This window comes from Crotalus tigris, unplaced genomic scaffold, assembly GCF_016545835.1.
Source record: "Crotalus tigris isolate CLP2741 ecotype Arizona unplaced genomic scaffold, ASM1654583v1 scf7180000024302.2721777, whole genome shotgun sequence".
NCBI classification, from domain to species: domain Eukaryota; kingdom Metazoa; phylum Chordata; class Lepidosauria; order Squamata; family Viperidae; genus Crotalus; species Crotalus tigris.
This window is the reverse complement of record NW_024100474.1, coordinates 1-10,000: the sequence shown is the minus strand read 5'-3', so window position 1 is coordinate 10,000 and position 10,000 is coordinate 1. Positions and strand designations below refer to the sequence as shown.

The following is a 10,000-nucleotide window of genomic DNA, read 5'->3' as shown; positions in this document are numbered from 1 at the left end:
AGGTCATGTGAAGTGACCAAAACCTGCTGCAACCACCCAGCAGATGGGGGGAATAAAAACCAAACACCCCCCCACACTGCCAATCCCCAACAGAAATGCTCACAACAATGGAAACCTCGGACAGGAGGAAGAGCGCGGGTGGGCGGGCAGGCAGGTGTCTTGCTCAGCTGTGCCTTAGGGGGCACTTTTTTTCAGTGCCATTGTAACTTCAAACAGTCACTAAATGGACTGTTGTAAGTCAAGGACTACCTGTACTTCATCATTTTTTTCCTTTTTTTTTTTGGGTCAAGTTTTTGACCCCTTGCTAGGCGACTGGTGGTTCTCGGATGTTGCCATATCCTAAAAGTGGTACAGTGGGTGAGAAGGTTGAAAAACCCTGATCTAGTCCAACCCCTGGATTGGTGTAGGCATCCAAATGGAAGTTTCCCAGAGGAGGGGGCTGCCCAGCTGCTTCCTGACCACATCTGGGGAGTGGGATATATTTAACATTCAGGGGATGTTTCAAAGAACATCGGAGGAATAAGTGCCTTTAATCCGGTGGCCGCTGGTTGGCCTTGACTGGCTGTGCCAGGGTGAGAGTTGGACCCAGCCCAGGGGCATTCAGCGTGGGAGTGCGATGGCACTGCCATGCATGAGGGCTTTAATATTCTGGCCTTGTTTTTATTTCCTGGGTTGATGATGCGAGCCACCCAGGGATATTATGGAAGATTCATTCACCCGTCCATCCATTCGATATGCCACCCATATCAATAGCAATAAGGACTTAGACTTATATACTGCTTCACAGCGCTTTCACAGCCCTCTCTAAGCGGTTTAGAGAATCAGCCTATTTGCTCCCAACAATCTGGGTCCTCATTTTACCGACCTGGGAAGGACGGAAGGCTGAGTCAACCTTGAGCTGGTCAGGATCAAACTCCTGGCAGTGGGCAGAGTCAGCCTGCAATGCTGCATTCTAACCACTGTGCCACCACAGCTTTTTCTTTCTTTCTTTCTTTCTTTCTTTCTTTCTTTCTTTCTTTCTTTCTTTCTTTCTTTCTTTCTTTCTTTCTTTCTTTTTTCTTTCTTCCCTCCCTCCCTCCCTCCCTCCCTTCACACTTACCAATAGCCCTTAGATTTATATACTGCTTCACAGTCCTTCACTAAGCGGTTTAAAGACTCAGCCTATTTGCCCCCAACCATCTGGGTCCTCATTTTACTGACCTGGGAAGGACGGAAGGCTGAGTCAACCTTGAGCCGGTCAGGATCGAACTGCTGGCAGTGGGCAGAGTCAGCCTGCAATGCTGCATTCTAACCACGGTGCCATCACGGTTCTTTCAAGAGAAAGGAAGGAAGAGAAGGAAGGAAGGAAGGAAGGAAGGAAAGGAAGAAAAAAGAAAGGAGAGGAAAGAAGAGGGAGAGAAAAAGAGAAGGGAAATAAGAGATGGAGGGAGGAGGGAAAGGAAAAATGGAGAAAAAGAAGGGAAGGAGGGAGAGAATAGCAATACTTATATACCAGTTCACGCTGCCTTTACAGCCCTAAGCAGTTTACAGAGTCAGCCTATTTGCTCCCAACAGCCTGGGTCCTCATTTTACTGACCTGGGAAGGACGGAAGGCTGAGTCAACCTTGAGTCGGTCAGGATCAAACTCCCGTGGGCAGAGTCAGTGGGCAGAGTCAGCCTGCAAATGCTGCATTCGGACCGCTGCGCCATCACGGCTCAAAGTTTAATTATTTGGGGCTGCTTAAATCATTTAAATTATTATCTCAATTATTGAATGAACGAATGAACGAATCTACACCAAGAAAATAAATATTTTGTATGCCGCTTTGTTGCTGCATTTATCACCAGGTTCAAAACTTTGTTGTCCCCATTTTCGGCTATACTTGCACACCCACAACTGAAAGCTGTGTGCAGTTGAGACAGACCCAACTTGTAAATAGGTCACCGATTCACACAGACGTCCCTGTGCACATTCAGCCAGATTAACCATTGCCTGCCAGGGTTGTGGTGTTTCCAGCTTGCTGAGGATTGGGAGAACTACAGGAGGTTCCTGGCGCAACCACGACAACCTGGGGGATTCTGGGAAGTGTGCCTGCAGGAAGACGGCTTTGCCATTCTTCCCGTCGAGTGGCTGTTTGTCCTAGGAGTACAGGTAATCCTCGACGTACGACCACAATGGAGCCCAACATTTTTGTTGCGAAGCAAGATGTTTGTTAAGCGACATTTGCCCCATTTTTATGACCTTTCTTGCCGCCATTGTTAAGTGAACCCACTGCAGTTGTTAAGTGAGGAACACGGTCGCTAAGTGAATCCGGCTTTCCCATTGGCTTTGCTTGTCAGAAGGTCACCAAAGGGGATCATGTAACCCCGGGACACTTCAACCGTCATAACTATGAGTCAGCTGCCAACTGTCCGAATTTTGATCCTGTGACCATGGGGGGGGGGGAATGCTGCAATGGTCATAAGTCTGAAAAACAATTGTAAGCCGCTTTTTTCAGTGCCATTTGAACGGTCGCTACATGAACTTTTGTAAGTTGTAATCGAGAACTGTATTCCTCAACCTGAGCAACTTAAAGATAGGTGGACTTCAACTCCCAGAAGTCCACCATCTTCAAGTTGCTCAGGTTGCAAAACACCGTCCTAGAGCACCAGTTGGCAACCCGCGGCTCCAGAGCCGCATGTGTGTGTGTAAAAAAGAGAGTGGCCTCACGCAGTTCTCTGACGAGCTGACAAGCTTATTGGGCGGGGCTCCTCCCTTTGCTGCGTCTCTGCAGGAAGCAGGAAGGGCAGGACAGAGCCAGCCCAATAATGTATGTCAGCTTGTTGGAGAAGAGCCTGAAGCCGGTTTGCCAGGTGAGCAGAAGATCGGAGACAGGGAGAGAGAGAGAGAGAGAGAGAGAGGGAGAGAGAGGGGGAAAGAGGAAAGAGAGAGACAGAGAGAGAGAGAAAGAGAGATGGAGAGAGAGGGAGAGGAAAGAGAGCAAGAGAGAGAAAGAGAAAGAGAGAGGAAGAGAGACAGAGAGGGAAAGAGAGAGAGGAAAGAGAAAGAGAGAGGAAAGAGAAAGAGAGAGAGAGGGAAAAGAAAGAGAGAGAGAAGGTGAGGAAAGAGAAAGAGAGGAAAGAGAGAAAGAGAAAGAGAGAGAGCGGGAGAGGAAAGAGAAAGAGAGAACTCATGCACAGCAGCCTCTATTTCTTTTTAATTCAACTCTTCAATCAAGCTCCGCTCCCCTGCTACCACTTTTCTAGGATGGTCGCGTACCACCTGCCAGGTGCCAATGTACCACAAGTGCTACCTGTACCACTGGTTGAAAAGCCCTGTCCTAGAGTATCCATCCTCCAGCGGTGACCCATGTGGGCCCAGGAGAAGACGGTACTTAGCTGCGTGCGACGACAGGCAAAGAGAGATTCAAGGACAATGACGCATGCTCACGATTGGCCACAGTGTCAATTTATTTAGCAAGAGTCGGCGAGGACGCCGGACGAACCCCCCTTTCTCTCACGAGGCGCAAAATTGACACGTATAGACTTGGATCACAGTGGCACCTCGGCAGGTTTTCCCCTCGGTGAGTGGAGTCAGTTAAGGCAGAGAGAAAGAGCAGGAGGGAGGACGGGGGTTGGGGGTGGGTGAAGGAGAGCTGGCCGGGGGCCCTTGCAAAGAGAAGGACCGGGCCGACTGCCGAGGACCTTCTCTGTCTTTGCTGGACACCGGCCCGTCTTTGGCGAAGACCCGTAAACACGAGACGGAATCAAGAGGCACAACGTCATCTGTAAGGACCGGGAGTCCTCACAGGGCATCACTCGGAAAGCCTTGGCATTCTCGGCAGAGTCGGGGTTGAGGGGCACAGGACCTGCCCATCGGCCGGAGGCTAGATCTCCTGCAAGGACGGGCCGGGGTCGCTGTGCTCGCGCTTCACCTGGGGCTTGCAAGCTCCGGCCTCGTGCCCTAGGGCGCCGAAAGTGTCTGCGGGAAAGAGAAAGATAGGCCCAGCCTTAACCTGGGAGAATGGGGGAAGAAAGCTCCCCAACGGACTGGGAAGAGGCCTCCCCATGGAGGAGGGCCAGAGGATCCGTACCTTTCTCGAGCATAGCCGGAGACAGGGAGGCCAGGTCGCTGAACTGGAAAAGAGAAGACGACGGGGGTTCAATGGGGCTCCCAAGGCCCATCGCAAGTCCCTCACTTTGACGCACCCACAGCTGACCCATCACAAAGCCTACTGACCACACGAAGAACAACGACACAGACACCCCCTAAACGCCGCTGAAGACGTTGCCTAGCCTGGGAACGAAACGTTCGGAAACCGACCCGCCAGCTCGGAAACGACCCTCCACCCTCATGCGACACCCGAGCGCCAGATATGGGCCACTAGAGCAGTGGTTCTCAACCTTTCTAATGCCGCAACCCCATAATACAGTTCCCCATATTGTGGTGACCCCCAACCACTTATACATCACCGGGTGCCAGGGCCGTGGCCAAAGAAAAGGGGGGGAAAAATGGCAGACAGCCTTGTTTGGCGACCCCCGTGAAATGGTCGTTCGACCCCAAATGGGGTCCCGACCCCCAGGTGGAGAACCACTGCACTAGAGCAAATTCAGATTCCTGTCTCGGTGCAAAGCCAGCACTGGGAGGCCGAAGGGTGAGGAGGGGGTTGGGGGGGGTCTTCCTGAACTGAGCAGGCCTCTCCAGAAAGGGAGAAGGTGTTTCCACTCCCTCTGGGCAGATAGTTTTAAAGAGGGAGAATCATCCAGCTGGCTGGCCGTCCACCTTGCTTTTGTCCATATGCGTTTCTCTGGGTTTCTGACAGCCTTTGGGATGGAGGGGGGGGACGCTTCCCCCACCCCAAAAGGCCTCCCCAGCCATGATTACTGTCCTGCAAGAGACTCCGCCAACCCACCTGCCCAGAAGCAGGAAGGAGAACGCGGCTCCCCCTGCTTGCTCCCCCTTCAGACGTTGTGGGTGCTCCATCGCTGGAGGTTTTTAAGGAAAGACCAGACAGCCATTTGTCCAGAATGGTATAAAGCAGTGGTTCTCCACCTGTGGGTTGGGACCCCATTTGGGGTCGAACGACCATTTCACGGGGGTCGCCAAACAACGCAGTCCACCATTTTTCCCCCCTTTTCCTTAGCTGTGCTACTCCCTTTTATTCTGTTGGCTTTTGAAAGCCAATAGAAGAGACTCTCTTGAATAGAGTCTGATTCGATTGGCTTTCCAAAGCCAATAGGAATGGTCCAGGCTGTCTCTGCCCTGCTGAGCCCGCCAAAAATCCCATTCTGCAAACTGCGCTGCACCCGTCGAGCAGTCCTCGACTTACGACCGGTGGAGTCGTCCTCGGCTTACGACCGGTTGGGGGGTCGCGGCATTAAAAAGGTTGAGAACCACTGGTATAAAGTCTCCTGCTGGAGCGGGGGGTTGGACTAGAAGACCTCCGAGGTCCCCTCCAGCTCCGTTATTCACCCAGCCACCAGAAGGATTCTGGTGGCTCCCTGCGCGGCTGCTGGCAAGCCGTGCCCAGCGCTCACCTCTCCCATCACGGCGATGGGCGTCTCCCCCGTGGCTTCGGCCACCCGGTGCTCCACCAGGTAGAACATGTACTCATCGTAGAGGAGACGGATCAGGTGGAAGGAGCCAAAACTGGCGGCGCTGCGCAAGGTGAGGTCGCGGATCACCATGGAACTGAGGGGGGAAAAAAAGAAGGGTCCGGCAGCTGAGTCTGAGAGCTGGGGGGTGGGTGGGACGGGGTGGGGGGGTGGGGGGGGGGAGAGGCCCCATCCTGGTTTTGGAAGAGAAACGGGACTGTTTCTGCTCTGGGAAGGTCTCTCTGCAAGCAAAGTGTGTGTGTGTGTGCGCGCGCACGCGCTGATAGAAGGGAATATTTGTAGGGTTGAACTCAGAGTTCTGAGCTTGGCTGTTTTCTTGCAGATATTTCATTACACAACGAGGTAACAGCATCAGTGGTACACCGGGGGGGGGGAGGAGGAGGAGGAGGAGGAGGAGGAGGAGGAGGAGGAGGAGAAAAAGTAGTTGTGGGGTCCTTGGTGCTCTCTGATCTTGGTGGTTCTCTTGCAGTTGTTTTTATACAACTAGGTAACAGCATCAGTGCTAGAAAGGAGAGGTGTGTGGGTAGAGGAGGAGGAAGAGGAGAAGGAAGAGGGGGAGGAGAGGAGGAGGAGGAAGAGGAGGAGGAGGAGAAAGAGTAGTTGTGGGATCCTTGGTGCTCTCTGATCTTGGTGGTTCTCTTGCAGTTGTTTCATTATACAACTAGGTAACAGCATCAGTGCTAGAAAGGAGGGGTGTGTGGGGAGAGGAGGAGGAAGAGGAGAAGGAAGAGGGGGAGGAGGAGGAGGAGGAGGAAGAGGAGGAGGAGGAGGAGGAGAAAGAGTAGTTGTGGGATCCTTGGTGCTCTCTGATCTTGGTGGTTCTCTTGCAGTTGTTTCATTATACAACTAGGTAACAGCATCAGTGCTAGAAAGGAGGGGTGTGTGGGAAGAGGAGGAGGAAGAGGAGGAGGAGGAGAAGGAAGAGGGGGAGGAGGAGGAGGAGGAGGAGGAGGAGGAAGATGAGGAGGAGAACTGTGGGGTCCTTGGTGCTCTCTGAGCTTGGCCGTTTCTTGCAAATGTTGCATGACCCAACCAGGTCACATCACTACAACTAATGCATTATCATCATTTGTGTGTGCGCGTGTGCGTATTTATATCCATGGGTGTGGGCAGGGGTTCCAACTGAACGGCGCAACGACAGGCTCTTCCAAGTAAGGGAGTCCTCCGCAAGTAGAAAGCCAGCAGATCAGACTGCAGGACCGGTCAGTTTCGCTGCCCCCTCGGGTCCATGTCTCTCCACAGGGGCGCAGGGCTCTCTGGTCCTCGGGGGAGGAAGGGCTGGGGGGGGGTGGGGGGGGCGAGGCAGGGGCCTTACCTGTAGAAGGACCACTTCAGCAGAAACTGCCGGGCCGCCCGGGGGAAGCTGGGCGCGCCCTCGTGCGGCTTCAGCACCTGGGTGACCACCTCGTCCAGCCATCTGGCCCACTGGTCCAGGGAGCTTTGCTGCTGCAGCGTCACCTTGAAATCCTGCTCCAGTTTCTGCACCAGGCCCTCTTCGCACTGGCAGACCCAGGAGGCTTGCTCCTGCCATGGGGGGAGGGGGGGAGGGAGGGGGGGGAGACACCCAGAGAAGGTTGAAAGCTCAAGAAGAGACCTGTGGCTCAGGGCCAAAGGGAGCCCTGAACGTGGTGCCCTCTGAGCTCGGTGCGTCTCCTGCGGGCGTTTCGTGACCCAACTGAGTAACGTCATCCGTGCTAGAAGGGGGGGGGTGGGGGAAGCAGAAGAGGAGGAGGAGGAGGAGGAAGAGGAGGAGGAGGGAGGGAGGTGGAAGACAGTGAGGCCCTGGGTGCCCTCTGAGCTTGGTGCTTTTCCTGCAGGCGTTTCATGGCCCAACTAGGTAACGTCATCAGTGCTAGAAGGGGTGGGTGGGTGGAGGAAGCAGACGAGGAGGAGGAGGAGGAGGAGCAAGACAGTGGGGTCCTGGGTGATCTCTGAGCTTGGTGCTTTTCCTGCAGACTTTTCATTACCCAACTAGGTAGCATCATCAGGGCTAGAAGGGAGGAGGGGGAGGGGGACAGCGGCCCACATTCACTAGCATGGATGGGGTCACCTGTCTGGGTCACGAAACGTCCGCAAGAGCACCCCCACGCTCCCACCCAGGACCCCCTACCCTCATTTCAACATTCTCAACATTTGTGCCAAAGAAAACTCAAATTTTAAGTCTCGGGGGAGGGGGCATCCGACAGGCGCGCCGGAATACGATCCCACCCAGCGGTGTGCCCGGGGCCACCAGGCGCCCCGCCTCCCTGCTCCCCCACACCCCCGGGAGACCCCGAGACCCGGACGGACCTGGACGTTGGCAAAATCCACCCGGTTCAGGTCGCTGAGCATCTGGTTGATCTGGGAGGTGTTCTGGAGGACGGCCCGCGCGGCCTGGGCCAGGTGGTTGAGAGAGGTGTACCTGCGCAGGGTCTGAGCAAAGGCGCTCACTACGCTCACCTGGGGGAAGAGAGAGCGTCAGGCGCCCCGGGTGGGAAGCGGGGGACAGGGAGGGGCCCCGGGGGGGCTCCTTTCAACCAGCAAAGGGACCCTCACGAACCCCCCCCCCGGCCAGGATGTTTAAAATTGACATTATAATTCAAAAGAAACTTTTTTTTGTGTGCCCAAGATTGGGGGGGGGGAGAAAAGAATCTTCGGCTTTGGATGTGGGCGATTAGATAAATTTGTGGTCAACAGAAACGGCTCGTGCGTATTAAATACGGGGTGGTTGATAATATCGGTAATATATCTCAGCTCACTCCTAATAATAATAATAACCACTTGAACACCATCGGCATTGACAAATTCGCTATTAGTCAATTGCAAAAGGCGGCCTTACTAGGAACTGCTTCCATCCTGCGACGATACCTGTAATACCATCAAACATCCACATCTGCCTATCCCAGGTCCTGGGTAAGGACTCGATAGGTAGACAAAATGCCAAATCCAGTCTGAACATCTGGCTGACTGTGCGATGATCGATAATAATAGTAATGATAATGATGATGATGATGATGATAATTATAATAATAATAATGTCAGAAGGGACCTTGGAGGTCATCTAGTCCAACCCCCTGCTCAGGCAGGAAACCCTAGACCATTTCAGACAAATGGCTGTCCAGTCTCTTAAAAACGTCCAGTGTTGGAGCATTCACCGCTTCTGGAGGCAAGGAGTTCCACTGGTTAATTGTTCTAACTGTCAGGAAGTTTCTCCTTAGTTCTAGGTTGCTTCTCTTTTTGGTATATGTATATATCCGAACTACACTGTGTTGTTACTCTGTGTCATAGAATATATGTGGGTATATGCAATTTTCTGGGGGGGGGGGTCATATTTATGTTGTGTATATCGGAGGTGGTGACCCGCAACAGGTTGTTCCACTGGCTAATTGCTCTCACTGTCAGGAAGTTTCTCCTTAGTTCCAGGTTGTTTCTCTCCCTGTTTAGTTTCCATCCGTTGCTTCTTGTCCTGCCTTCGGGCGCCTTGGGAAATAGCTTGGACTTTTATAGTATTTTATTTATGTGGCCTATAGGTTTTGTATAGCTTTATCTCGGTAATGTTGTAAGGCGCCCAGAGTTACCCTGTGTTAAAATAATACATTTAACAATGTATTGAGGCTGTGATCACGTGTTCTACTGTGCTACTGCGTGTCGGAGGGGCTACAGCTGCAGAGGTCAAGCCAGCCTTTAGGGCTGGTCCCAGAGGTGCTTTTTTCCCAGGACTTTCTTTGTTTTTTATTTTATTTATTTATTTATTTATGAGACTTATATACCGCTTTAAGTGCAAGCACTCTCTAAGCGGTGTACACCAGTAAGCAATGTATATATATATATATTTACATTGCCCCCAACAATCTGGGTCCTCCTTTTACCTACCCCGGAAGGATGGAAGGCTGAGTCAACCTTGAGCCGGTGAGATTCGAACCGCTGACCTGCTGAACACAGTCAGCTAAAGTGGCCTGCAGTACTTGCACTCTACCTGCTGCGCCACCTTGGCTCATGTTTTTCCTTTGAAGACGTTTCCCTTCTCATCCCAGAAGCTTCTTCAGCTCTGACTGGATGGTGGGGAAGGGAAGGATTTATACTCCTCGCAGACAGCTGGTCATTTGCCTTCCTTTAGAGAGTCATTGAGGCCACTTGGAGGTTTATCTCTGTGTCCTCAGGGTCACCTGAGGGGTGCAAAGGGGTGTGGAGCTTTCTTGGAGCTGCTGAAGGGATCGTGTTGTAGACTGCAGATAGACGCTGTCGTATCCCCCCCCCATTTTTTGAGAGAGAGGGCTGTTCAATTTGGACCCAGATGCCCTCTTGGATGCCTCTCTCAAGCCAGCGGTCCTCTCTGTCCAAAATGTGGACTTTCCTGTCCTCGAAAGAGCGGATTTTGTCTTTCAAACGCAGACGGACGGCTGACTCTGCTCCTGGTGGGTTGGTTCTCCTCTGTTGTGCCAAGCGC

At 52.8% G+C, this 10,000-nt stretch overlaps 1 protein-coding gene across 1 annotated transcript; it reads right to left on the bottom strand.

The window, feature by feature from the left end:
* Positions 1 to 3,405: 3,405 nt before the first annotated feature.
* On the bottom strand, positions 3,406 to 9,474 carry LOC120299582 (DNA-binding protein RFX2-like; the record flags this gene model as incomplete). The annotated part of the gene is made up of 6 exons (XM_039324534.1): positions 3,406 to 3,940; positions 4,053 to 4,095; positions 5,497 to 5,650; positions 6,890 to 7,098; positions 7,864 to 8,013; positions 9,427 to 9,474. Coding segments are annotated over 6 exons (699 nt in total), but the record flags the coding sequence as incomplete, so codon positions are not given.
* Between the last annotated feature and the right edge of the window lie 526 nt (positions 9,475 to 10,000).